This window comes from Panthera pardus, unplaced genomic scaffold, assembly GCF_024362965.1.
Source record: "Panthera pardus isolate Hobbes unplaced genomic scaffold, ASM2436296v1 HiC_scaffold_20, whole genome shotgun sequence".
Taxonomy (NCBI): domain Eukaryota; kingdom Metazoa; phylum Chordata; class Mammalia; order Carnivora; family Felidae; genus Panthera; species Panthera pardus.
This window is the reverse complement of record NW_026526766.1, coordinates 93,055,245-93,081,562: the sequence shown is the minus strand read 5'-3', so window position 1 is coordinate 93,081,562 and position 26,318 is coordinate 93,055,245. Positions and strand designations below refer to the sequence as shown.

General features: G+C 64.3%; 4 protein-coding genes across 4 annotated transcripts; 3 read left to right on the top strand and 1 right to left on the bottom strand.

The window, feature by feature from the left end:
- The first annotated feature begins 975 nt into the window (after window positions 1–975).
- Window positions 976–9,499, top strand: TPRN (taperin). The gene is made up of 4 exons (XM_019438326.2): window positions 976–2,920; window positions 8,471–8,708; window positions 8,788–8,894; window positions 9,002–9,499. Exons 1-4 carry the CDS (start codon window positions 1,088–1,090, stop codon window positions 9,062–9,064), a joined length of 2,241 nt encoding a protein of 746 aa, XP_019293871.2. The 5' UTR covers window positions 976–1,087; the 3' UTR covers window positions 9,065–9,499.
- A 1,288-nt stretch (window positions 9,500–10,787) lies between these two features.
- On the bottom strand, window positions 10,788–12,611 carry SSNA1 (SS nuclear autoantigen 1). The gene is made up of 3 exons (XM_019438331.2): window positions 12,478–12,611; window positions 11,806–12,005; window positions 10,788–11,335 (listed from the first exon to the last, which is right to left on the bottom strand). The coding sequence occupies exons 1-3, from the start codon at window positions 12,527–12,529 to the stop codon at window positions 11,228–11,230; spliced, it is 360 nt and encodes a 119-aa protein (XP_019293876.1). The 5' UTR covers window positions 12,530–12,611; the 3' UTR covers window positions 10,788–11,227.
- Window positions 12,612–12,642: 31 nt separating this feature from the next.
- ANAPC2 (anaphase promoting complex subunit 2) lies at window positions 12,643–23,247 on the top strand. The gene is given in 14 exon segments (XM_019438327.2): window positions 12,643–12,801; window positions 13,065–13,687; window positions 14,681–14,813; window positions 15,815–15,931; window positions 15,933–15,990; window positions 16,385–16,504; window positions 16,862–16,979; window positions 17,935–18,116; window positions 18,468–18,609; window positions 18,904–18,979; window positions 19,068–19,271; window positions 22,254–22,383; window positions 22,585–22,820; window positions 22,918–23,247. Coding segments are annotated over 14 exon segments (2,457 nt in total). The 5' UTR covers window positions 12,643–12,696; the 3' UTR covers window positions 23,131–23,247.
- A 1,990-nt stretch (window positions 23,248–25,237) lies between these two features.
- TMEM210 (transmembrane protein 210) lies at window positions 25,238–26,315 on the top strand. Its single transcript, XM_019438330.2, has 4 exons — window positions 25,238–25,371; window positions 25,496–25,631; window positions 25,841–25,876; window positions 26,066–26,315. The coding sequence occupies exons 1-4, from the start codon at window positions 25,284–25,286 to the stop codon at window positions 26,265–26,267; spliced, it is 462 nt and encodes a 153-aa protein (XP_019293875.1). The 5' UTR covers window positions 25,238–25,283; the 3' UTR covers window positions 26,268–26,315.
- Window positions 26,316–26,318: the final 3 nt, after the last annotated feature.

Below are 26,318 nucleotides of genomic sequence, written 5' to 3'. Positions count from 1 at the left end.
CTAGCGGCATCTCTGTGTCCGTGCCCCCGTTTCCCCTTCTCCCCTTGGCTCCACTGGGCCTGAAAGAGTGTGGTGGGTGCTGTGCAGCCCTCAACTGGGAGTGAGCTTCTTCATGGCATGTGGGCAAAGAAGCTGTGCTCTTGGGGTCACTGGCACCCCTTCCAGCCTTGGAATGGGGGAAGTTCAGCAGATGTTAAGAGGAGTAGCGTGGGGAGGCAACAGGGTGAAATGCACAGTGTGGCTTTTGTGGCTCCTTCCGCGTTAGAGAGCTGTGTGCGGGGAGCTTTGTGCTTCCTCACAGCTTTGCACTCCTGTCCCTGCTCGGCGGGCCCTGGATGGCAAAGTGCGGAGTAGCACTTCTCCCAATTGTCTGAGTAATAGGGTGAGTTCTGGGGGCTGGCAAGAGCTAGGGGTTCCCGAGAAACCAATTCCTCAGCACTGGGTGGATCTCCGGCATTGGCATCCCCACTAAGTCCGCAGAAGACCGAGGACCACAGGTGGGCAGTCCCTGAATGGAGTCAGGAGGCTGGTGCACAGCCCGTGTACCACTCACGGGAGCGAGAACAGCTTTCCAGTCCTGGAAAGGCCCTTCTCCCACTGCACTCTGAGCGCGAGGAACAGGTGGACTGGGTGCTGGCACGATGAGGAAGGGCCGAGCCCAGCCAAGGTCACCCACCGCTCTGGGCCCGGGGGTCCGGCTGGGACTGCCCGCCAGGACCCGCCCCCTCCGGGCTCCGCCCCCCGGTCGCTGCAGACCAATGGCGCAGAGGCGGAAGTGGGGCCGCCAATGAGCGGCGTGAGGGGTCGGGGGCGTGCCCAAGAGGCCCCTTTCCCCAATGGGGACTGGCTCCGGAGACCGGCGCTATCCAACTAAGTCCCCGGGAAAGAGAGGTCAGGGCGAGCGGTGTCCAATCAGCGCGGCCGGCCGTACTCCCCTGTCGTAGGTGGGGCCGCCGGGCGCGGGGCGGGTCCGAGCCGGCCCCCCGCCGTAGACGGCGGGCGGGGGGCGTGGCCGCGGCGAGAAGGCCGGCGCCGGGCGGCGGCCGCAGTTCCCGGCGCGCGCTGGCTCCGGCGCCCGCTCCGCAGCATGGCCGGCCTGGGGCGGCCGGGCCCGGGGCCCCGCGCCGCAATGCCCGCCTGGAAACGGGAGATCTTGGAGCGTAAGCGGGCCAAGCTGGCTGCCTTAAGCGGGGGCGCGGGGGCCGGGGCCGAGGCGGGAGCGGCGGAGCCCTCGGGGCCGGCGGCCGAGCGGCTCGTGCTGGCCGAGAGCCTGGGCCCGCTGCGCGAGAACCCGTTCATGCGGCTCGAATCGGAGCGGCGGCGCGGGGCGCGGCGCGGCGGGGGCGAGGGGCCGGCGGGGGCGCGGCCGGTGCAGCAGCTGCTGGAGCTGTACCGCCGCGTGCCGGGCGTGCGCACCATCCGCGCCGACAACATCCTCATCATCGAGTCAGCTCCCGGCTTCCAGCCTGCGGGCCCTGGCCCGGACCCTGGCCCGGACCCTAGCCCTGGCTCGGCCGCCCGCATCCGCGCAGCCGAGGTGCTCGTGTATGAGGCGCCGCCGCCACCCGGCCGTGTCAGCCGTCTGCTCCAGAAGTTCGACGCTCCGGCCGCGCCGCTCCGCCGCGGGAGTCCGGAACGCGGCCGCCCCCCGCCGCCGCACCCACAGCCCGCTCCCGGCCCCGCCGCCCCGCGCGTGGGCGAACGCGCCGCCCGCTTCGAGCCCGAGGGCCGCGCTACAGGACCCGGGACGCGGCGCAGCGATTTCCTGCAGAAGACCGGCAGCAACTCCTTCACCGTCCACCCTCGGGGCCTGCACCACAGCGCTGGCCCTCGCCCGCTCCCCAACGGGCCTGCGGCCCCCGAGTCCCGGGCGGGTGCTGCCAACGGCCTCGCGGGCTCTGCGCCTGGGCCGGCCGAGTGGAAGCCAAAGGTGGAGTCGGGGGAGCCCCCGGTCCACCCGCCCCCCAGCCCCGGGACCCCCAGTGCCACTCCAGCCGCGTCCCTGGCCTTGCCCATGACCAACTCTGCCAGTGCCACTCCCAGCCAGCGCCAGTGGGTCTCCGCGGCCACCAGCGCCAATGACTCCTTCGAGATACGGCCAGCCTCCAAGCCAGACATGGATCGAATCCCCGCTGGGGACCTCCAGGCCCGGGCCCTGGCCAGCCTCCGTGTGAACTCCCGAAACTCTTTCATGTTCATCCCTAAGCGCAAGGCCTCTGGGGCCCCTCCTCCTGAAGGGAGGCAGGTGGGGGGACTGCCAGAGGGAGAGGTTGGCTGGGCCTCCCAACGCCTGGAGCTCGAAGCCCAGCTGGTGCCTGCAAGGGATAGTGTGCCTGCTGGAGGGAGGAGCCCCTTGGGGGTCGATGAGGGGGGGTGCCCCAGGCCAGCTACCACCCTTGTGAACCAGGCTGTTAGGCGGCAGAGGCTGCCCTCACCACCCCTGTGTCCCTTAGCCGCTGCAGAAGCTAAGCCTGCCCAGGGCCTCGGGGTTTCCAGCTTGGCCAAGGATGGTGGGGAGCCTGGGAGGCCAGGGTTGCCCGTCACCTTCATTGATGAGGTGGACTCGGAGGATGAGGTCCCTCAACGAGCCAAACTGCCCTGCTCGGGAGCCGGGGGGCCTCCTTGGTATCACCCGCACCCCACCGGGCCTGGGCACCCATCAGGGCTCCATCACCGAGGTGGCAACACCTTCACCGTGGTGCCCAAGAGGAAGCCGGGGTCCCTGCAGGCCAACGGGGAGCCAGGGCCACAGGAGGCCGAGGAGGAGGAGGAGGAGGCAGGCAGCTTGTCAGAGACCCCTGCTGCCCTGGGGACCTCACTGAAGAAGCGCTATCCCACCGTGCATGAGATTGAGGTGATCGGTGGCTACCTGGCCCTGGAGAAATCCTGTCTCACCAAGGCCGGCTCCTCCAGAAAGAAGGTCAGCAGGGGGCACAGGGGAAGGGGTGCTGGCTGGGCGCGGGGGAGAGAGAGCTGTGGGTGTAGCAGGTGCCCACTTCCCAGGACAACTGGCCTGGCTGGGGGATGGCTTCTGTGTGGACCAGAGGAGAGCTGGGGCTGGGTGGCCGTGCATGCTCCTGGAGGGAGCTGGGCTGGGGGAGATCCCTGGTCTGGGTTCCAGGGGAGCCCTAATGACCCAGAGAAGACAGCTTGCTGATGGTGTACTTCGCAAGGCTGGCGGGGAGGGTCGGTCCCGCCAGCACCGTGTCTGCTTCCTTGTTCTCGAGGCTCCATGTGGAATTGGCAGGGCAGACCTGTGTCATCAAGGGTCCAGCTGCAGGAAGTAGTCCTGTGCCTGCTGGTTCCACTCCGGCCTGGCTTTGAGGGTGTAGCCTGCCGTGGTCTTCTGGAGTCCTGGCCTACATGGGCCAAAGGTGCCAGGACAGAAGTGGGAAGGGGCAGGAGACCTGTGATTTGGGTGTGGTCAGATCCCTACCCCACTGTCAGCCTAGGGGCACAGTGCTGGGAGCTATTCAGTGGCTGGGGGCGGGGGGTGGGGGGGCCTCCCAGCTCCGCAGAAGGCAGGCTGCCCTGGTGCTCAGCAGGACCAGGCTTCATTCAAGTGTTTATTGAACTCCTAGTGTGTGTGCCAGGGCCGGGGTGTGTTGCTAGGAGCAGTGTAGACTCTCCCTCTCATGGGGGAGGACAGGCCTCAGACAGAGAGACCCAGGTGCAAGACCAGGAGCCCTGCTGGAGCCTCAGTCCCCAGCTGCTCAGCGACCCGGAACCCTCTGGGCACAAAAAAAAAAAAAAAAAAAAAAAAAAAGTTCCTCAGATTCTTCCTGGTCATTCCAGCACCTGTGTCTGGCCCTGGGGCAAATTCCAAGGCCAGCCCCACATGACCCCCCTCAGCAGGCATGGGGCAGACGTGTCTTCCCCTGGAACCGAGATGGTGCCTGGCAAGCTTCTGTGTCAGCCAGTGGTATCTCCAGGCTCACCCTTGAAGCTACTTCTGCCATTGGCCTCACTTGCCTTGGGCGATGGGGGTGGTGATGTGCCTTATGTCCACGGAAGCACCCCCCCCCCCCCCCATCGATGCCTGCTGGTCGTCCAATCACATAAGCCACCTCCTCTCTCTGACATGAATTGGACTTGTCTTCCTCCGTGATCACACCCTGCTCCTTGGGTGAGGGCATCGGGGCTCCTGCCGTCTCCATCTGCTGAGACAGGCATCCACACCCAACTCCCTTCGTACTTCCGGAGGGCCCGTCCTGCCTGCCTGACCTTGACTCACCCTCTCTTTAGTGCCACAGCTCTCCCACCCTCCCTCCTACCCTTAGACACAGTCATCAACCCCACCTCCAGGCTCTAAACCACCCCTCCCCCTCGTTCCTGCTTCCTGACCTTTGACCCTACACTCTAGGAAGCAGTACCTTTCTATTCTGGCCCCAAGAAGTGGAGGTGATAACAGTTCCCCACTTTGTAGATGGGGAACCTGAGGGTGGCAGGAGGTCGTGGAGCTTGTGGGGCAGGAATTGAGTGCTGGTTTCTGCTTCTAGAGCCTTGCTCATCTGGCCCCAGCTGGGGAAAGAGCTGTGGGGGTCCTGTGTGGTAGGGTTGGGGTGAGAAGGGCGGGAGGAAGTGCTGGGAGGAAGCAGGCCCTGGCCTGGTCTCCATGCCAGCCTGAGGGAGTTGGGGGTCCAGATGGATGATGCCTGGCAAGCCGAGTGGCCTCACCAGGGCCCTGCCAGAGCAGCGTGACTACTGGAGGTGACTCCTCCTTGTGGGCACTGCCCCACCCCCACACCAGCTGCCCGGCAGGAAGAGCCAGAGCTCCTGTTGAGTGGGACAGAGGTGTGGGGCTGCCCGGTCCTTCGGGGCAGTCCGCTGGCTCGGGCTGTCCCCTGTGTCTCGTCCGTTCCCTGGTGGTCCTCCGGCCATCCCTCCAGGCCCTGGGCTGCGGGACCTCGCCCTCACCTGTACCACTCCAGCCAGCTTATGGTTTGGGCCCTTGTCCTGTTTGTCTCCATCCTGACTAGGGACTTAGTGGACTGGAGGTTAGTGGGACCTTGGGGCCCTCTGGCTGACCAGGGTATTGCTGGGAGGTACTGGGGTCTTCCAGGGGGCAGGTGAGGTATGGCTCTGCAGGGGGACTGTCGGGACAGCCTGCCCTTGAGCTGGCAGGTGCGTGTAGGGTGTTGTGACCTTGCTGGGCCTTGGAGGGCTACAGCCCCGTCTTGGTGGTGGGGGCACCCAGCCTGCCATTGTGCCTGGGAGGCCTGCCGGGGATTGGGGGGCGCCTCTACTTGATTGTCTCTTGGCAGAATTGCTGATGCCCTATCTGTCCCTCCCTTAATGGCCAAGCAGGGACTGGCTGCGGGGGGCATCATCACCATGCCCCCTCTCACCTCTGCCCCAGCCCCCAGGCTGTGCTGCTGAGTGGGACTGTCCAGCTGCTCTCCACACCTGCCTCCCTCGGGGTTGGTGGGCTGGTGCTGAGGGCCTCTCCCCTTTGTGAGGTGCCACCTGGCCAGGTTCCTGCTTTTCTGGCGGCTCCTTCCCCTCGCCTTTGCCCTCCTCCCCTCCTTACCCTCTGGTTCTCTGCCCAGCCTGAGTGTGTCAGTGTCCCCAGGGCTCAATCTATGACACCCTAGGCCATCTGCCCTCACTTAGGGAGTAACTGCCACCCAGACACCCCAGTCTTGCTGGCCGGGGCTTGGCCCTCAGCCTCGCTCCAGTCCCCAGACCTGTGGTGCGGCTGCCCCAGTCACCTGCTTCCCTGCCGGTGTGCAACGCTGTGCCCGCCACCACCGATGTGTCATGGCTGTGTCCCCTCTGCCCTCCTTCCCCCGCTTCCTACCTGTCCCCCCCACCCCAGCTCTTCCCGTAGGCACCCACCCTTCATGTTCTTCCTACAGCCCAGGTGCCACCGGGCAGGCCTGGACCCTGCTTCACTCAGCTTCCCCACTGCCAGAGGGTCTGCCTTGGGCTGGGGCATCCGGAAGCAGTGTGGGAGCTTTGGCAGAGACTGTGTGGGGTGGTCCCATTGTCCCCGAGAACGCAGACTGAGTGGGGGATGGGAGGAGGCAGGCGTGTGCCAGGGAGTGAGGACAGGGCGGGTGCTCACCCCCAGCAGGGGGACTGGTTGAACCCGGCTCCCCGACCAGAGTCCAGGGTGGACGCCCTTCGGTAACCCGAGCTGGGTGTGCACAGGTAGGGCAGGGTGAGGGGGACAAAGGGCCTGTGAGAGCTGGAAGGTGGGCCGACCGAGGACCCACCTGCCGACTGCACTTGGCACAGAGGGCAAAGTCCCCAAGAGCCAGGTGCGTGCAAGTGCCAGCCCCTGGCCGCGCCCGGCCCATCTGCCTGGGGTCTGGAGGCTGGCCCTCCCCAGCAGCATTTGTCACAGGGTGTCTTGTGATTCAGAGACCTGTACCCACAAGGAGGCCTGTGAGCCCCACCAGGCCATGGAGTGTGGAGACTGAAGGGAGGCGGATGTGACCCAAGCCCTGGGCCCCAGCTGGGCGCAGACAGTGGCCTGTGAGCGCCGCCCCGCCCCTGCCCGGCCAGGCTGTGCCAGGCTCAGTGCCTGTGCGAGCCCAGCCCCCTCGGTCTCCCTGCTAGGAGCTGGTCATGTGGACTAATGAGGGCATGCTAATCCGGCCGGGCCCTGGCAGCCAGCCCTTCCTGTGTCTTCGGTGGTGGGGGATGGGCCTGGAGGGCTCAGGGTCGTTGGGGACAATGCTGTGTACCCAGGGGTGACTGGACGCCCTGGTCACTGTGGGGCCTTGGGTCAGGGGCAGGCCCCTGGGTTAGGCCTCTGTCTTGCTAGGCTTGGGGCGGGGGTGGCAGCTGGAGGGTTGGGTGGGGCCTGCTGTGGGGACCAGGCAGATTGAGGAACAGCGTGCCTTCACGCGACGGGAGGAAGTATCTCTTGGTTTTGCCTGACTTGGGTGATCTGCACTCATCTGCTCTTGTCCCCGACTGTTCGTTTGTGCCGCTGGCTGGGCAAAGCCGACTGGGCCTGGGCCTGAGATTCGCCCAGCAGGTCTGCGTGTGAACCACACTGAGATGGGAAGCACGCGAGCTGGGGGTGCCGGTGGCCGCGTGGGGCTGTGTGTGCGCGTGTGGCTGTGGGAGGGGGCGGCTGGAGCATGTGCCCTTGTTTGGGGACACTCGCTCAGCCTGGCATTGCCCCCTGAGGCCAGTGCCGGGGCCCCCTCTGCTGCCCAGGCTGCGAGTCCAGCTTTCCTGTGAGGCCCCTGCATGTCCTGCTGTCGCTGGGCCCCATGGTTCTCTGCCTGGGGGCCCAGCTCCTGCCTCCGGCTCCTTCCAGGGGAGGAGGGGAACTTGAGCTGGCTGCTGGAGTCTTGTGCTCAGGAGTTTAATGTTTCGGGCTCCTGCAGGGCCGCTCCCATCTGCTGCAGGCTGGTGCCTCTCGTATTCGTTACCAACCTGCTGGGCCTGGCCGAACCCTGCTGAGCAAGTCTGGTGGGCCTGTGGCTTCAGTGGGGAGTGGAGTCCTGGGTCAGGGAGTGCGAGGGTCCACCTGGCATCCTGCTTGCGCCTGACTTTGCTTCCTCTCCACACCAGCAGCCTCGTCTGCACTCTGAGGCCGTTGGGAGAAAAGAGGGTTTGCTCAGGCATGAAATTCTGCAGCCTGCAGAGTGGGCAGGGTAGACAAGGGCCAAGTGGACAGCCCAGGTGGGAGGAAAGGGTCAGCGCGACCCCCACTTGGGTCTAATTCTGACTTGGTCTTTAAAATGGGGTGATGGCATTTGGTGTCGCCCCCCTGGGGTTTGGCATATGCCAGCCACCCTGCTTTGTCACCTCATGGGCGCCCCGGGGGCCTGGCCTTAGGTGTGTGCCCCGTCCTGCCCAGCAGCACTGGTCCATGCTGAGCTGTGCAGGAAGCGTCATTCGGGTGCCTAGCAAGCCAGGATGTGAACTCGGTCCTGGAGAGAGACCCCAGCCAACAACACACTGCTGGTGGCTGAGGAGGTAGGGCACCCGAGTAGGTGGGCCCCCGAGTGCCGTCTCACTTAGACCCTGCTCCTGCCATAGAGCCTCTAGGTGGCTGGTGCTCCCCTGCGAAGGCAGCCCTTCAACCCTAGGAGCTGCCATAGAAGTTTCTAGAGACACTGAGACTTTGGGCTCCTGGTGCTGGCTAAGGTCTGGTCCCTGGGCAGGGTTGGTTACCCGAGGTGATGTGACCCTGGGCCTGGGGGGAGAAGGGGATGGGTGGGGTCTGGGAGGCAGGTGTTTGGACACACTGGCCCTGGGTTGCATGGGCAGCCAGAACAACCTTCCTGGGGTCCTTGTGGCCCGGGCCTGCAGGGTGCCGGTAAAGGAGTGGTCTCCGATGAGGGGTAGCCCCCCCACCTTTCAGTTCTGAAGGGTTGATGGCGTGTTCTGCTACCTGCCTGGGGCTACCTCTACCGTGCCCTCCAGGGTCACTGTGCCCGGCTCAGCCTGGCTAACCCCTGGTAGCCAGGCAGCAGAGCCCTGCTGATGTACCTCCTGTCCTTAGATGAAGATCTCCTTCAATGACAAGCGCCTGCAGACCACATTTGAGTACCCTCCTGAGAGCTCGCTAGTACAGGAGGAGGCTGAGGCCCAGGAGGAGGAGGGGGAGGAGGAAGAGGAGGAGGAGGAGGAGTCCAGCTCAGATGGGGTGGTGGAGAAGCCCTTCTCGCTGTTCCTGCCCCGAGCCACCTTTGTGAACAGCGTGGGGCCCGAGAGCCCTCACCTGCCGGACGGCAGCTCAGGTGAGTGCCCACGTGTGGGAATGGGCGGCCCAGTGGGTAGCTGGGCCACACGTCCACACATGTGCCTCTTGGCCCACAGGCCTGTCCGGCTACACTCCAAAACACTCTGTGGCCTTCAGTAAATGGCAGGAACAGACACTGGAGCAGGCTCCGAGTGAGGTGGAGCCCACACCCAAGGAGGTCATGGTGAGCAGGGGTGCGGCTGGGAGGGCCAACACCCAAGGCCCGGGGTGGGGGGTGTCTCTAATGCCTGGATGAGTCCCATTGGCTCCCTCTCTGTCCCTCTCTCTCAGCTCACCCCTGCCAGTCAGAACGACCTCTCAGACTTCCGAAGTGAGCCAGCCCTCTATTTCTGACCCCAGCCCCGCCAGGATGGCCAAGGCTGAGCCCTGGGAGCCGGGCAGTGCCCAGAAGCCCGCCCTCACTCTGCACCCCCCACCTCTCGCTGCCCTGTTGGGCTCTGCCCTGCCATATCCCACCCTCCCTTCCTGGGGTTGGCCTGAGCCTAGGGCGCCGGGGTCTCCTGCTTCCCTTGAGGCCGAGTCTCACTCTGCAGCCCTGGTTTGGGGGCACTGCCTGTGGAGGATGGACAGAGTCCCGCTGGACACCATGCCGGCAGGTGTCTGGTGCACGTGTGAAGGGCTAGGTTGGCTGCCTGTCCTCTGTGGGACTTCCAGCCCTTCCCAGCCCACACCCCCCAACTGCAGACCTCAACTCGCCCCGTTTGTGATGAACGGCAAGTTTTTTCTTGCCTCTGATGATGGATTCAATAAATACCACTGGACAAGGCCTCCTCTGCCTTCCCTGTGTGGTCCTTGGCCAAAGAAGCAGGGAGCAGGGGTGGGGTCTGTGGGGCTCCATCGAGGCCCTGGCAGCGAGGAGGAAGGTACAGCGGGAGCCCAGCCAGGACATCTGTGCCTGGGTATGGGGTAGTCCTGTGTGGCACCCCCACACGTTGCTGTCTGGTGGTCCAGGCGTTCGCTCCCGTAGCCCCGCCTGCCCTGCTTCCCCTCCCAGCCACCCCCTTGGGGGAAGAGGGACCCCCGTGAGCACTTCTGGTCTCTGGGCTGACACAGTGGGAGCTGTAGGGGGAGGAGCACTTTGGGCTTGCTCTCTGGGGTCTGGTACTCTGGCTGGACCAGAGCCGTTTTTAAGGCCAGGCGCCTGGGAGGGGACGAGGAACGGGCGGAACCTCAGGGATCTCGCCTCCTGTGTGGCTTGGAAAGCCACCTGACCCACAGGAGCCTGCAGCAAGGCTGTAGCAGGCAGACCACTTCCCTGGAGTCAGTGCTAACGGCTGGCAGGAAAACCCAGCGGAATCTAAGAGGCAACAGGAGACACAGAACTGCCTGTTCAGCTTGGAGCTGGGGAGCTGGGGCTGCTTGTAATCCAGGCGACGGATGCAAGTACATCCCTCCTGAAGAGTCAAGCCCGTGAGAAATGCTGCTTGGCCAAACTTGGGAAGGAGGAGGGTGTTTTTAGTGTTCTGGGTGGAGTGGGCCCAGGTTTCTCCAGACCCTCTCAATACATGCTTCTCAGACCTGCCTAGCTGCAGGGACCCCCATAGGAGCTAACTGGCCAACAGAGACAGTCCCAGAGAGGACTCGGGGTGGAGGGCTGGGCCCCAGGCAGCGTGGGAGGCTGGAAGTCGGCACGCTTGGTGGGACCAGGGAGAGTGGGGAGTGGTGGTGCTGCGGGGTTGGAGCAAAGTTTAGAATCCTGGAGCTGGGGCACAGCCCTGGCTGGAGAGCGTCTCCCTGGGCCAGGCCTTTTGCTGGGGAATAGGGCATCGCACAGACCAAGACCAACAGGCAGAACACCACCCGATGGGGAGGCTAAGTGCTGGAGTTGGGGGCAGGGGGCCAGCAGCCCTGGTGGGGAGAAAGGGTGGGTGACAAGGTCCCAGGGAATGCTCAAGGGTACCCTCAACTCTGTCCCCAAAGCCAACAAGGCTTGCACAGGGAAAGCCACTCCAGGCCCTCCTCTGCCAAGAAGCCATATGGCTGGGCTCACATTGGTTCTGGGGTTGTGCAGCAGTCCCACGTCCCACACGCAGGACACAGGACACAGGCAGTAAGCTACCTTCACAAAGACAATCTTTACTGACAGTCATAGGCCACCAGGGCAAGCTCTGAGGGGGTGGGCCCCAGCCCCTCCCCTGCTCCCCTGGCCTGGGCACCGAGGTGAGGTGGCTGCCATGCTGGTGAAAGTAGGGAGCAGGGTCTTTCTGGCAGCCCAGGGCGGGGGTGAGGGGACCTCCGCCCCGAGCGGAACTCACCCAGAGCCTGTCCTTCCCATATCCTATGAGTACAGGGTCAGGACCCCCACCTGGTGGGCTGCACCCAGGGCTGTACTTGTCACCTGGGGCAGGTGAAGCTGGGCAACTGCCTCTTGGCACCCGAGACAGTGAAAGGAGGCAGCTGCTACCACGAAGAATAAAGACGCTTTGAAGACAGGCTTGCTGGGGGTCGAGCCACTGAGGGACGTGGGAGGCAGGCCCCTCCCCACCAACGGCCTCCTCAGCTCTCCCTGCCTCCACTGCTCTTGTGCTCCGAGGCTGTGGCTTTGGTCAAGTTCCCGGCTTCCCTCTTCAGGACACTAAGCAGAGTCTGCGAGCTTTCCAGGATCTGGAAACGGGGACACGAGACGGCTGTCACTATCCCTCTCGTCAGAAGGCTCCCACAGTCCAGCTCTGCTCCTACCAAGCCGGTGCCAAGCCTGGGGCAGAAGCAGGGAGAGGAAGCCCCTGACAGGAGGGTCGGACAGGGTCAGCAGAGCCTTTAGCCCAAAGCCCCCCTCCTTGCACCCTGGGAAGCCAGACGAGATGAGCTCTGGCCCTTGCTGCCGCTCTCTGCCCGTGGTCTGGGACAAGCCATAAAACTACGGTGCAGGACTTGGGGCCTGCCGGGCCCCTGCAGGACAAGCCATAAAACTACAGAACAGGACTTGGGGCCTGCCGGGCCCCACTGACAGCCCCACTGTCATCCCACAGTGATCCTGACCATGTTGTAGTCCTGTCGCCTCTGCCCGTGGGCGCCCCCAGGCCACCCCCCGCAGGCCACAGGCATGCAGGCTTCCTGCCGGCCCCGAGCCCCACCTTGAGGTAGGCAGCCTCTGTCTCTGCGATGGTCCGGTCAAACTCGTTGCGAGAAGCAATCTTGCGCGCCAGATTCTCGTTGACTCGGGCCAGTTTCTCTGTCAGCTGCCTCACCTCGCTCTGCAGCCGCTGCTTCTCATCCTCCTCCTGCTGGATCTGCCGACACAACTCCTCTCGCTTCTGACACAGCTCCTCGATGCCTACAGTGGGCCGAGCGGGGCAGGCGCTGTGGACCCAGGGCAGGAAAGACAGCAGCACCCCTGCCACTCTGGAGCCCACTGCTTTGTAGGAGGAGAGGGCGGCGGGAGGCCCGGGGCTGGCTCGGCCACCTTCCACCGCCGCCAGGCCAGGCTCCGACCGCCCAGGGGTTCTCGGGGTTAGAGAAAGCACCGCACCGGACCAGCGGGCGTGGCGCCCGGGCGGCAGTGCGTGCTCTAGCCATTCGTTCCTTGGCTCTCTCCACAGATACCCAGGGCTTGGTGCGTGCCACAGAGCGGCCGTGCGCCGGGCAGGTCCGACGGCCACCGGCGCCTTCCCAGCCGAGACACCCACGCACCGACCATGCACCCCACTCGGCCGCGCGCTGCGGGCCAGCTGCTGCCTCGGCCTGCACGCCGGCGAGCCCCGCGCCCTCCCAGCCCGCCCGGCAGACCCCGCCGCGCGGCCGCTCACACTTGACTAGCTCGTTGTTGTAATTCTGCAGCGCCGCGCCCTGCTGGGTCATGGTCGCCGCTTGGGCCGCGACCACTCCAACCGCCGCCAGCGCCTCGCCGTTCGCGCCTGCGCACTGCCTTCCGACAGCGCGCCCTCCGATACGTCACCGCGGCGCGCCTCTCGTGTGCGTCATCGCCGCGCGCCTCGCCGCGAAGCCCTGGGAGCTGGTGGGCGCAGATGGCGACGGCGGTGCGAGACGGCGACCCCGGGCCGGCACAGGAACTGTTGGTGGCCTGGAACACCGTGAGCACCGGGCTGGTGCCGCCGGCCGCGTTGGGACTGGTGAGGCCCCGGAAGAGGGCAGCGGGTCCGCGCGGGGTTCCGGGGACCCTGCGCGCTTTACTAGGACGTCCACCCTGGGGTTCGTTCCGCTGCCGAGGCGGCCCTTCCCTAGCGTCGGCCAAGCACCCGTGCGTCGTGGACGAGGGGTAGCGGAAATCCCGCAGCTTCCCCTCCGCTCTGTCCCTTTCCCCGCTTCTCCCCGCGTGTCAGTGCCCTTCCCTCCGCTACTCTGTGTTCCCTTCTCACGGTTCCCTGCACTCCAGGCGTCCTCCCGGACCAGCGGTGCGGTGCCGCCAAAGGAGGAGGAGCTCCGGGCGGCGGTGGAGGTTTTGAGGGCCCACGGTCTGCATTCGGTCCTGGAGGAGTGGTTTGTAGAGGTGCTGCAGAACGACCTGCAGGCCAACATCTCCCTTGAGTTCTGGAATACTATCTCCCAGCGTGAGAACTGTGCAGACGAGCCCCAGTGCCTTCTGCTTCTCCTTGACGCTTTCGGCCTGTTGGAGAGCCGCCTGGATCCCTACCTGCATAGTCTAGAGCTGCTGGAGAAATGGACTCGCCTGGGCTTGCTGATGGGCGCAGGCGCTCAGGGGCTGCGGGAAAAAGTCCACACCACCTTGCGGGGCGTCCTGTTCTTTTCCACTCCCAGAACCTTTCAGGAGATGATTCAGCGCCTCTATGGGCGCTTTTTGAGAGTCTACATGCAGAGTAAGAGGAAGGGGGAAGGGGGCACAGACCCCGAACTAGAGGGGGAATTGGACAGCAGGTATGCCCGTCGCCGGTACTACCGGCTTCTGCAGAGCCCGTTGTGCGCGGGATGCGGCAGTGACAAGCAGCAGTGCTGGTGCCGCCAGGCCCTGGAGCAGTTTCACCAGCTCAGCCAGGTCCTGTGAGTACTCACGCCTGTGTGGCCACGCCTCTGTTCTTGCCTCTGGCTGGCTTTCCTGGGTCCAGCTGGCTGGGTGGGGTGGGGGGTGGGGTCTCTGCCGGATAGTCCTGGGTGTGGCCAGGGGCGGGTCCCCAGGATCCCCGTGCTGTGAATTTATACGTTTTGTCTTGGACACAGGTGTGTGTCTGCCACTCACACTAGCCCTGGGTTTCCACTCTTTGCTTACTCTGAGACCCTAGGGATTGCAAATTTTCTGGGCCACGTAGAATTCTGCTGTGCCTTCTGTAGGCTCCCCGGGGAAGGGATGGTGTTCATCCTCTCTTGTAATTGCAAAAGGTGGGCTTGCTTTTTTTATTCTTTCCAGACAAGTTGGGGATTAGGCTAACACGCTGGGCAAGCAGATTGCTTTTCCAGCCTTTTAAAGAGGAAAGGATTTTGCTGTCGCCGTTAAAGCTGGGTTCTGAGCTGTGAGCCTTTAATCCTTTGTGGTTGCTGGTAATGATCTTGTCACGTTGAGTGAAGCGGCAGCAGCACAGCTGTGGGGAAGGGGGAGGGGCTTCTAGCTGGACTGAGGGAGGGGCCCTGTTGCTGGCGAGGGTCAGGGAGGCCCTGGCTGGCTTTTGCTGGTTCATCCCAGATGCAGGGTGCCCAGAAATGTTCTCTCTCATTTTCTCGAGTTCATTTGCCGTCGCTGACCAGGGTCTGCACCCAACGGCATAACTGGTGGCGTCTATGCTCACGTGGTCAGGACGGTGATATATTTAGCTGTTGCTTCAGAGCCACGTTTCAGGAGATGCGGTTTTAGCCCTGAGAGCCACACCCACTCCTCACATGGGCAAGGCCGGGGTCTCAGCCTGGGCAGAGAGGCCGGCTGGGGAGGGCAGGGCTCTGTCCTCCCCAGCAGCTTTTCCTTGAAACCTTCGGTACAGAGGGCGCTGGGTGTGAGGGGGAGCAGGGCACTCCGTGTGCTCCACGAGCAGGGCTGTCCTCCAGACACAGGCTGAGTCTGTTGGAGCGGGTCAGTGCGGAGGCTGTGACCACCACCCTGCACCAGGTGACCAGGGAGAGAATGGAGGACCGCTGTCGGGGCGAGTACGAGCGCTCCTTCCTGCGAGAGTTCCACAAGGTAAGGACGGCCTCTCGGGCCCTGTTCCCTGGGGGCTGTAGAACAGGTTTCTGGCCAGCCTGACACCCTAGTGGTCTTAGAAGCAGCCACAGTATGGGGACTTGGACGAGCTAGGACCTGGCCGGTGGATGAAGCTGTCTTGGTGCTGGGTGGAAGCTGGCCCTTCCCGGCCTGCCCTTGTGACAGCAAGAAAGAGCCCGTGACCTGCTCGGCAAGGTCTGTGAGAAATCACTTGGCTGGAGGCGGTGCCAAGGTCTGGGGGGTCCCGCTGAGGGATGTCAGGGCGCCCGTGCTGTTGGGGCGTGGTCTGGGGGTCTGCCCTGGGGCTCTGCCCCGGTCTCCCTAGAGCCGGGGAGGTGCTGGCCCAACCGCAGGGGACCGTCCAGCCTGCCCCTACTGCCCGCATGTCATTCTCCGCCACTTCCTGGTGTCTGCGTCCCAGGGCGCAGATTAGCTGTGGTGGGGGTGCAAGTGTCTGTACAGCAGCGGTCTGGAGTGGGTGTGAGCCCAGAGGCCTGGCCGGGGCACCTGCGTTGCCCCCAGGTGGCAGAGTATCAGGCTGTTGTCATCAGGGGCTGCGTAGTTTGCGGGGGGACGTGTGCATCCTAGGCTCTGTGCGGCTGTTTTGCCTATAAGTTTACGCGTGTGTGCTCAGAAGGGCCCTTACGTTGTCCCAGCGTGGTGGGACTAGTCAGGTACGTGGCCCCCAGGGTGTGTCTGTCCACCGGGTCAGAGGTGAGCGTTCTCTCCGTGCTCTGCATCAGGGCCGCTGTTGCTAGAGATAAGCCTGGGCTCTGGTGCTCATCGGGTGTGGGGACACCTCGATGGGAGGCCTGGGAGGCCCACTTTGGACCCATTATCCTGCTGCTTTCAATGTGCTCCTAGTGTCCAGGAGCCTTAGAGACTCCCCAAGACTGGCTGCAGTGCCGGTAGCCTCTGCTCCATGTCGGGCTGGGGTTCATTCAGCTCCTCACCTCCCTACACCTGTGCTCTCCCGACAGTGGATCGAGAGGGTGGTCGGCTGGCTCGGCAAGGTATTCCTGCAGGATGGCCCCGCCAGGCCCGCGTCCCCAGAGGCTGGCAACACACTGCGCCGGTGGCGCTGCCACGTGCAGAGGTTTTTTCTACCGTATCTATGCCGGCCTACGCATCGAGGAGCTCTTCAGCATCATCCGAGGTCAGCCCCCTGCCCGCTGAAGCGGCCACCTTCCCCGTGCCTTCGCCATTCAGATCCTGCAGGCGGTCAGGGGCGCTTAGGACAGACAGTGGTGTCCCAAGCAGAGCTGGGCCCGCCAGTGTGGCCCCCAGACGGTGCTTCTGGGCGTCCACCCCCATCCCCTCGGCGGCCTCGTGCTCCTGCTCTGTCCTTGGGCACTCGGGGGCGGGGCGGGGGCTGGAGGGCACATGACCGCCCAGGGATGGCCTGAAGCACCTAGCGGTGTTTCTCATCGCTACTGAGTGGAGGCGCCACCGCTCACCCTCTGGGCCCTGCCGACCTTGTGTCCTTTCTTGCACGCACAGCACGTGCGTGCTTGCATGTGTGTGTGCAAGGGTCCTCACTCTTCCTACAGACTTCCCAGACTCCCGGCCAGCCATCGAGGACCTCAAATACTGCCTGGAAAGGACTGACCAGAGGCAGCAGCTGCTCCTGTCTCTCAAGGCTGCCCTGGAGACGCGGCTCCTCCATCCAGGTGCCTGAGCTGCTGCCCAAGAGGCCAGTCTCCTCTGCCGAGGGGCCTGTGTAGGGTGTGGGTCTGTAGGGCGGTCCTTAGGAGCTGCGCCTCATCCTCCCTTGAAGAGAGTCCTGGGAAGTGATGGGTGTGGCCTGGGGCAGACCGCCCAGTGAGGGGAGGGCTCGGACCTTGGAAAGTTCCAGGGAAAGCACATGAGAGTTAGGGGAGAAGGGGGACAGCGTCCTGTGGGTCACAGTGGTATCCTGGGGAGTGAGGTCACAGTGGTGGCCGAAAAACCCACCTGGCCAGGGCGCTGCCGCTCATGGGACAACTCCTGGGTGCTGCTGGGACTACTGTCCTTTCTCCTGGCCGTAGGGGTCAACACGTGCGACATCATCACCCTGTATATATCCGCCATCAAGGCACTGCGTGTGCTCGACCCTTCCATGGTCATCCTGGAGGTGGCTTGTGAGCCCATTCGCCGCTACCTGAGGTGAGCCCCGTGGCCAAGCTCCAGGCTGCTGCTCGGACCTGGGGTCCTTGTCTCCTGGCTCCATTTGTGCAGCCAAGTTCCCCGTGGGTCCTTGTGGCCCCCGAAACACCAGGAACACTCTGTCCCTCCTGTTGGGCCACATGACCTGGCCACGGCCCGGGCTTCTTCGCCTTGTGGGTGCCACCACGTCCATGGGGAGACACTGGGGACCCCACTCTACAGCCCTGCTCTCCGTTCCCATCCCCTTTTCCTAGTCCATAGAGGCCCTGACTCAGCTTTAGCTTGCTGACCAAGACCCAGGCTGAGGCCGGGGTGGGTGGGGGGACCCCTGTGCCTGAGCGGCAGTGACTCCCAGGCTGTCAGAGGACGTGTTTGAGCAGGTGCTGGGGCACCGCTGTCTGGAGACCCCTCGGGACAGTAGAGGCTCAGGGCTGGGGCTGGGAGGCATCTGGTGCTTCCCTGACTCACGTCTGCTGCCTCTTGGTTGGGAAGGCCCTGGCCTAGATCCCGTGTTATTTTAGTTCTCGGTGTTCCCGAAAACGGTGGGGTTTATCTTTTTTTAAATTTTTTTTTTTTAACGTTTATTTTATTTTTGAGACAGAGAGAGACAGAGCATGAGCGGGGGAGGGTCAGAGAGAGAGGGAGACACAGAATCGGAAGCAGGCTCCAGGCTCTGAGCCATCAGCCCAGAGCCCGACGCGGGCCTCGAACTCACGGACCGTGAGATCGTGACCTGAGCTGAAGTCGGACGCTTAACCGACTGAGCCACCCAGGCGCCCTGGTGGGGTTTATCTTAATTATTATGATTAGTATTACTGTTCTCTGAGAGAAAGTTTGATGGACCCATCTTAAGCACGTGGCCAACGGGTGCTGGCTGCCGGGGTGAGGTGGGGTGCCGTGGTGTGGGCAAACGGAGAGAGGTACTGTGAAGGCCAGCGGTACTCACATCTGGCAGGACGCGGGAGGACACGGTGCGGCAGATTGTAGCTGGGCTGACGGGGGACTCGGATGGGACGGGGGACTTGGCTGTCGAGCTGTCCAAGACAGACCCGGCGAGCCTGGAGACTGGTCAGGACAGCGAGGATGACTCTGGCGAGCCCGAGGACTGGGTCCCTGACCCTGTGGATGCCGATCCAGGTCAGTGCCACCAGCCCCACCTGGCTCTGGATTGTGGGTGACGCTCCGGCAAGGCAGGCGTCTGATTCCACAGGTGCCCGAAAGCTTGAGGGGATCAGTTGTCGGCACCCACCCCGACCCGCTTCTGCAGGGGGCTCTGGCTGGCTCGAGTGGGCCCACGGTGGCCTGTGTCTCCGTCCGGCTTGCTAGAAGAGCCGATTCCCAGGCGGCCTGTGCCCTACCCACCCCGCCCCCAGCCTGGGATCTGGGCCTGGGCCTCACGGGCGTGGCAGGGTGGGGCCTGCGTGGGCACAGGTGGTGCTTCCTCGGTCCCCGCGAGATGCCATGGGTGCCGGTCCCCGTGCTGTGCAGGGAAGTCCAGCTCCAAGCGGCGCTCCTCGGACATCATCAGCCTGCTGGTCAGCATCTACGGCAGCAAGGACCTGTTCATCAACGAGTACCGCTCGCTGCTGGCCGACCGCCTCCTCCACCAGTTCAGCTTTAGTCCTGAGCGGTGAGGCCCGCAAGGCGCCATGGGGCTGCCGGGGGTGCCGCTGCCTGCTCCCCGGCGGGGAGGTGCACCCGTGCTCGGCCGTCACCCTGGAGGGGCCTGGGGGGAGGCCCAGGGGCTCGGGGAACCAGATCCCCGGGACGCCCTGGGCCTCAGCCGGGACGGGGTCCAGGGGCTCGGTGGCTGGAGCCGCACTTCGCGCCTCTCCCCCCGGGGCGTCCCCGCGCTGGGTGGCGGAGGGTGCCCGCTCCGCCACGGGCGCTGCTTGGGGTGCCGCTCAGAGACGCGTTCTTCCAGGGAGATCCGCAACGTGGAGCTGCTGAAGCTGCGCTTTGGCGAGGCTCCCATGCACTTCTGCGAGGTCATGCTGAAGGTGGGCACGCGGGGCTCCTGCCCACCTGGCCCGGCCCCACCCTGAGCCCGGCCCCGGGGCCTCCGCGAGACCCCGTTCCTCCCCGCAGGACATGGCGGACTCCCGTCGCATCAATGCCAACATCCGTGAGGAGGACGAGAAGCGGCCCGTAGAGGAGCAGCCGCCTTTCGGGGTCTATGCCGTCATCCTGTCCGGCGAGTTTTGGCCTCCCTTCAAGGACGAGAAGCTGGAGGTCCCCGAGGACATCAGGGAGGCCCTAGAGGTCTACTGCAAGAAGTACGAGAAGCTGAAGGTACGGGCCACACCTCCCTCTGGTGGCAGGTGGGGGCTGCATCCCGACCTGGCGACCCTTCCGAGCAGGCTGTGCAACGGGACCTGGGTGCGACCCACCTGCGCGGCTCTCTGCCGACACCCCTCCCGTGCCTCTGCGTCGGGGCAGGAGGGCGCAGCCCCCATTCTGCTCCCCTCGTCCCTTAGGAGCCTCTGCACGTGTGCGTGCACACCCACACTGGGGGAGGGGCCGGGCCGCTTCTGCCCTCTGCGCCTCCGGGTGGCCCCACCTTCCCGGGCTTCCTCTTCCACTGTCTACTCTCTGACATCTCCGAACTGGGGGCTGGGGCACCGGGCTTGCCCCAGAGAGAGTCAGGGGGCTGTGTGTGCCCCATGGGCGTCTGCCTCCAAGAAGTCTCCAGATTGCTCACGAAGCATTTGACTTCCAGGACTCGGCCCCGGCCTTGCCACTGCCTGGCTTGCTTCCCTAGAAGCTGCTTTCCCAGAGGATGGCTCAGCCATGCCTTTCTGCTCAGGCCTAACGCACCTGATGTGACGGCCATGCCTCAGCGTGCTTTGTCCTGACTCCAGCTGGATACTAGAGTGGCAGGAGCAGGCCCCGGGGCTATGCTGGAGGTCGGCCCTGTGGCCACAGTGTCTCTGCCTCACACCAGAACTCTTGGCCTGAGGATCGTGTTGGACACGTGGGTGGCCACACAGCCCACAGAGTATCCTTGCTTGTGTTTTCTGTTGGTGGCCTTGCATCTTTCCCGCTGCAGGCTACGGTGGTGGCTGTACGGTCGTGGGCTTGGAGCTGGAGGGCCTGTCTGTGGCTCTACTGCTTGTGACCTGGGCAAACTGTGGGTTCTGCTTCCGTTTGCCCCCTACAAGGTGCGGTTCTCTGTTGCCGCCTCCTTTGGAGCTGAGGGGGTGAAGGGGTTACTGAAGACTCCCTTGTGTTGGTCGGCAACAAAGTGCCATGATCGGGGCTTAAAACAGTGCAGGTGTATCGTGTTAGTTCTGGCAGCTGGGAGTCCAGGATCGATCATAGGGCTGCACTCTGTCCGGAGGCTTGAGGGAGGGTTCCTCCTGCTGCTTCCGGCTTCTGGTGGCTCTAGGCATCACTTGACTTGTGGCCACATCAGCCCGACCTCCGCCTCTGTTGTCACATGGCATTCTCCCTGTGTCTCTCTGTGTCCACGTTTCTTACAAGGACACCAGTCATGTTGGATTAAAGGCCCACCCTATTCTAGAATGACCTCACTTGAACGAACTGACGTGTGGTAAGCTGATGTCCAGATACAGTTACGTTCTGAGTTATCAGGGGTTAGGACTTAACATCCTTAACTATGAGGGACACAGTTCAACCTATAACAGTCCACCCTGTGCCCCCCACCGCCCCAAATTCATGTGCTTCCCACACGCAGAACACATTCATCCGACATCCCCAGAAGTCTTAAGCCATCCCAGCACCAAGTTTACATCACCCCACACCTCAAAGTTTGGTATCTGAGTAGCATCTGAATCGGGCAGGAGCGAGACCGAGCGCAGCTCATCGAGGGCAGTCCCTCTCCAGCTGCGAGCCTGGGAAAGCAGAGCGTGCCTGCGAGGTGTGGCACAGACCCCTCCGTTCTGAGAGGATGACTTCTCGAGGAAGGAGGGGGGTCACAGGCTCAAAGCAAGTCCAAAAGCCAGTGGAGGCACTGCTCTGGGTTCAAGGCTGTCTTCTGTCTGCCCACCCTGCCAGGCCCGCTGTACTGCAGTTCTCCCCGCTGAGCCCTCCTCAGCTGGCCGTCTCTCCGTTTTAGTCCGGGTCGCCATAAAATTCTCAGGAGCCTCGTCCTCCCTGCAGCTCCCAGTCGTCCAGGCCTTTGGCCGTGGGCCCTCACAGACACCCTTCCTGGACCGCCCAGTCTGTCCTGGCTCTTCTGAGGACGCAGGTCGGCTCCCACGTCAGAGCTCGGGTCTCTGGTGCCCTCTCGGCTCTGTCTCTAGAGCACACAGAGAAGAGCAGCACCCCTGCCTTCGCGCTGGCTCCCCCCCCCCCCCCCGCCTCACCCCTGCTGCCGCTGCGAGGCCATCCCTCCCACGTTTGCGGAGTCTCCTCAGCTCAGTGTTGGTTCATCGTGCTGGGGTGTGCTTTCTGCCCAGCAGGGTCGTGCTCAGACAGGATTCTGCCACCACATAGCAGGGCCACACTGTCTCCAGTTTGCCGTGGCCTCTTCCTCCTCGTGACACCTCTTGTGGCTTTCCTGGCCGTGTCCCTGCCGACAGTCTCTCCGGGGCAATTCAGGCTCTTAGAGGCATGCAGCCCACAGCTCTTCCAGCCTCTGCCCGTCACCCAGCTCCGTGGACTCACACTTAGCACCCCCTTCCCGGGACCAAAATGTGTCACTTTCCCGTGGCTGCCATAACAAAGTGCCATGACGCGGGTGCTTGCAACAACGGAGATCTTTTTCTCCACTCTGGAGGCCAGAGCAGGGGTCAGGGCGTCAGCAGGGCTGTGCGCCTCCGAAGGCCGTGGGAGAGGGTCCCTCCGCCTCCCCAGCATCTGGTGTTGCAGGCCACCCTCGGTGTTTCTCGGCTTGTGGCTGCATTCCCTGCCGTCTCTGCCTGTCTTCACGCTGTCTTCCCTCTTGCAAGGGCGCTGACCGAGCTACATCAGGGCTCGCTGTACTTCGGATGACCTTGTCTTAACTAGGCCCGTCTGCAGCGGCCTCGTCTCCAACCCAGGTCACGTTCTGAGGTCCTGGGGGTTACGATGTTGGACGTCTTTCAGACACCGTTAACTCACCGGCAGCCCTCATTGTTCAGTCCTATCAGATCGTGGTAGTGGAGGGCGTGGGACGCGGAGCCCTGTCTTCTATCCACCCTGCTGCCCACTGCCGGGGGGCGGGGGGCGGTGAGGGAGCTCTTCTGTCACCCGGTGCCAGGTGGCGGAGTCTCACTCGGCTGGGCTCAGCCGGGCCCCCGGGCTGCTCGTGCTGACTGCGGCCCTCCCCAGGCCATGCGGACCCTCAGCTGGAAGCACACCCTGGGCCTGGTGACCATGGACGTGGAGCTGGCCGATCGTACCTTGTCTGTGGCAGTGACTCCCGTGCAGGCGGTGGTCTTGCTCTACTTCCAGGACCAAGGTGAACCCACTGGCCCCTGGCTGGCCTGCCCCAGCCTTGCCTCCTGGGGGGGGGGGGGACCAGTGCCAGGCACTGCTCCGTGTGGCCGGGGGGTGGGGGTGTGGAGGTTGGGGGCGGGACTCGGCCTCCTGGGGCTGCCCCCTGGGAAGGTGAGCGGGCCGACGAGGCCCGGTGGCTAGTGTTCCCGGCCGCTCCGTGCAGCCAGCTGGACCCTGGAGGAGCTGAGCAAGGTGGTGAAGATGCCCGTGGCCCTGCTGCGGCGGCGCATGTCCGTGTGGCTGCAGCAGGGAGTGCTGCGGGAGGAGCCTGCCGGGACCTTCTCTGTGGTGGAGGAGGAGCGGCCCCAGGACAGGGACAGCATGGTGCTCCTCGACAGCGACGACGAGAGCGACTCCGGCATGGCCTCCCAGGCCGACCAGAAGGAGGAGGAGCTGCTGGTGCGGCCGGGGGCGGGGGCGGGGGCCTGGCTCGGCCTCTGGTGCGGTGGCCGCGCGGGGGGTGGCCTGACGGCCGGCCTGGCCTCTGTGTCCCCAGCTTTTCTGGACGTACATCCAGGCCATGCTGACCAACCTGGAGAGCCTGTCGCTGGAGCGAATCTACAGCATGCTGCGCATGTTCGTGGTCACCGGCCCCGCGCTGGCCGAGATCGACCTGCAGGAGCTCCAGGGCTTCCTGCAGAAGAAGGTGAGGGACCAGCAGCTGGTCTACTCAGCCGGCGTCTACCGCCTGCCCAAGAGCTGCAGCTGACGCGCCCACTGCGCCCTTCCCGCGACGTCCCCACGGAGGGAGGGTGGCTGGGCGGGTGCCCCCCCCGTGCCCCTGCCCGGCCCCCGGAGTGCAGAGTAAAGCAAATGGTTCTCTATCCTTTCCCTGTCCTGGTGGCTTTGTGGGCCCATCGCGGGCGTGTGGTCCGGGTTTGCCCTTCACAGCGGCCTCTCCAGCTCACCCCAGCGGGGCCTGGCTCCCTGGGAGCAGGTGCGGGGAAACACACGAGTGTCCGGGCCCAGCCCTGCCTGCACACCTGTCACCGGGCTCCGGACCCACGGTCCTGGCACGTGGACGTCCCTGGAGCACACGAGGGGTCCTGGCACCGCCCCCAGCCCCTGAAGTCCGGGAGGCAGGGAAGGGCGTTGGCTGGACGCAGGCTGGAGGTCTTCAGAAGCACTGGGCACCACAGCCTGCGGTGCAGGAGGCTCCGTGCTGGCTGGTGGTGCCAGCCTCCTGGGCAACAAAGGCCCTTTGGAACGAGCCTCCGGCGTCCTGTTCCCGCCCACCCGGGGTACCTTCCCAGGCCTGGAGTCATGCCTGTTGCCCCCAGACACCCTTGGGCAGCCCCCTCCGCCAGGCTGTCTTCTAGTGCCTGCCCCCACCTCTCCACTTTGACCTGTTCCCCTGGGGCCCTGGTATCAGTCCTTGACGGGACCCCCTCTCACTCCAGAGTGTCCTGTTGGCCACGGGTTTGGAGAACGAGCGGTAGGACTAGGCACGTAGCCTTAGCAGTCCCAGGATTCTGGCGAGCCAGTGTTTGCCTCACTCGGGCTCCACCCACCACCAAGGCTGCTGTGCTGTGGTCACTAGGAGAGGGGCTTCCCGCTTCTCTCTGAGTTCTGCTGGAGGCCCAGAGGCTCTAACACCCACCGTTCCCTCCAGGCGGAAGGTCACCTGGCATGGGGCTGAGTTTACTTCCGTCATCCTAACCCGGATGCAAACCGGCTAGACGGGTCTGGCGGGGCAGCGGGTCAGCTCCTGGGCACAGGCACACGTCCCTTTGGACTTGGGTTTGTTAACGAAATGTGAGAAAAACAAAAAAGCTGCATCTTGGGTCACAGCATCACACAACAGGCACAGAGGTGTCCCAGAAACTGCTGGCTGATCCCCAAGGAGGGTTCAACACTAGGAGGAGACACCTGTGTCAGAGGAGTCAGGGAGGCCCCCCAATGACAAGGAGTCAGCCAGGGCCCCTCTGCACCCTTGCCCCTGGTGCCCTGTGGGGTCATCCGTGGTGTGGGACAGCTCCCCCTGCTACCCGTGTGGTTTGCTGTCCTAGGTTCTTAGGGGAGGAGGGAGGAGGCCTCTGGACGGCGAGGCCAGGGAGGAGGCTGAGGTTAAGTCCCACGATGCCAGCCTGCAGCTCAGTCCCTCAGGCAGGAAGATGCAGAGGAAGAAGCCCTCAGAGCAGGGCAGGGGGGCTCTGATAAATGATACAGATTGGGAGCCTCAGATGCCACCTGTAGCCTTTTCTCAGCCAGAAGCGCCTAGCGGCTGTGGCTGTGGGAGGGCCTGTGGGCAGCGCCCCCACCTCCTGGGGGATTGGAGAGCCTGACGGTTCCTCCGGCCTCCGGCATTGCTGAGCTGGGGGCGGGATCCTCCCCGAGACCGCCAGTGCGAGGGAGGGCAGCGAGCACAGGCCCATGCCTTGCCCCTTCTTGGCCGCTGCTCCTGGCAGCCTTGGGGGAAGGATGGTGGCATAGGTCAGCTTGGGGCCCAGGCCTCACCTGGGCTGTCACAGTCCCTGAGAAACAGAGGCCTCCCGCTGTCTGCTGAGGGCCCCCCCAGGGTTTCCGGGTCATTGTCTCCACTATCCCAAGAGCCTAAGGGTGATCTCCACCCCCTTCCCTGTAATGCACCATCCCCTGAGGCTGGATCCAGTAGGGCACTGGGGAGCAGCTCCCAGGCCCCCAGCCACCCTACCTGCTTCACCCCGGGGGTTGCCTGCCCAGGGCTCCTCTGCTCCCACACAGAAGTTCAAGTGAAGCTCCGGCTGAAGCCCTGCCCACCCCCACACACCTCCCAGACCCCCGGTTCCCCCACCACCCCACCCTGCTCCACAGCCCTATTGTGAGGTCAGCGCCTTCCAATGGGTTCCGTCCAGAGGTGTGTGGTGGGGCTGGGGGCTGGACATGGCCCCCTGTCCCCAGCCTGACTCCTGCCTGGCTGGCGGCCCTCTCGGCCTGATATGTCTGTCCCTTTTGCTCATCCCTGCTGCAGGTGCCTCCTCCGGTCCCTGAACCCCGCCCCAGCCAGGGCCCCTCCTGGGGTGAGGGGCGGCCCCGGGGGCCCTCCACTGGCAGGTGACGAGGGCCCCTCGGCCACACGGGCCCTGTCTCTGCAGCTGGAACGTACTGTGAGTGCAGCCTCGGCCTCAGCCGCGAGGCCCTCATTGCCCTGCTGGTGGTGCTGGCGGGCGTTGGTGCCAGCTGCTTCTGTGCCCTCGTCATCGTGGCAATTGGTGCCATGCGAGCCAAGAGGTGTGTAGGCCCTGGGGCGGGCAGGGTGGGTGAGGGCCACGGGGCCTTGCTGGGAGAGGGGCCTCTGCCCCAGGTGAGATGTCAGCCAGAGCTGGGGAACGCTATTTCCCGGACTGGGCTGTGAAGAGGTGGGGTGCGGGAGGGGCACTTCTGGGCTCCTGGGGGCCAGCTCCCCTGCTCCAGGACTCACACCTTCCTTTGTCCCCCAGACACGAACATGCCTCCCGCAGACACATGGACAGCAGGTGAGTAACCTCAGGGGAGGACCCCACGGGGGAGCTGTGCCCCTGCTCCTGCCCCACTGGGAGGTGTGGCCGCAGATGCATCAGGGGCACTGACCTGAGAGCCAGGCCTGCCCTGGGAGGGGGTCAAGTCCTCGCGAGCCTGTGCTGGTGACTGCCTGCAATGAGCCTGACCCAGCCCGTGTCGTGCAGGATGGTGGGGCACTTCGGGGTCCAGGAAGATCGCACGGATCTGCACACATTGCATGTGGAGTCCCACCTCACGGACCCTGACCTGGAGGTCTCCCTGATGCCTCCCCTGGAGGCTCACGGCCTCATAACCATCCCCATGGACCCGATGGCCCCAACTCTGACTCTAGAGGAGCCGTCCCCTCTCACCCCCCCACCTGAGTAGGGCTGCGGGCAGCCTAGGGTAAGAGAATTAAACGGTATTTAGTGCTTCTGC

What these genes read in the sequence shown, in the direction of transcription:
- TPRN (XM_019438326.2), top strand. Translation starts at nt 1,088, where the DNA reads ATGGCCGGCCTGGGGCGGCCGGGCCCGGGGCCCCGCGCCGCAATGCCC. An exon ending in CCGGCTCCTCCAGAAAGAAG is followed by an intron (nt 2,921 to 8,470) that starts GTCAGCAGGGGG and finishes TCCTGTCCTTAG; the next exon opens with ATGAAGATCTCCTTCAATGA. An exon ending in CCACACCCAAGGAGGTCATG is followed by an intron (nt 8,895 to 9,001) that starts GTGAGCAGGGGT and finishes CCTCTCTCTCAG; the next exon opens with CTCACCCCTGCCAGTCAGAA.
- SSNA1 (XM_019438331.2), bottom strand. Translation starts at nt 12,529, where the DNA reads ATGACCCAGCAGGGCGCGGCGCTGCAGAATTACAACAACGAGCTAGTC. An exon ending in CAACAACGAGCTAGTCAAGT is followed by an intron (nt 12,006 to 12,477) that starts GTGAGCGGCCGC and finishes GGCCCACTGTAG; the next exon opens with GCATCGAGGAGCTGTGTCAG. An exon ending in CAGAGGCTGCCTACCTCAAG is followed by an intron (nt 11,336 to 11,805) that starts GTGGGGCTCGGG and finishes CCCCGTTTCCAG; the next exon opens with ATCCTGGAAAGCTCGCAGAC.
- TMEM210 (XM_019438330.2), top strand. Translation starts at nt 25,284, where the DNA reads ATGGCCCCCTGTCCCCAGCCTGACTCCTGCCTGGCTGGCGGCCCTCTC. An exon ending in TTTGCTCATCCCTGCTGCAG is followed by an intron (nt 25,372 to 25,495) that starts GTGCCTCCTCCG and finishes CTGTCTCTGCAG; the next exon opens with CTGGAACGTACTGTGAGTGC. An exon ending in GGTGCCATGCGAGCCAAGAG is followed by an intron (nt 25,632 to 25,840) that starts GTGTGTAGGCCC and finishes TTTGTCCCCCAG; the next exon opens with ACACGAACATGCCTCCCGCA.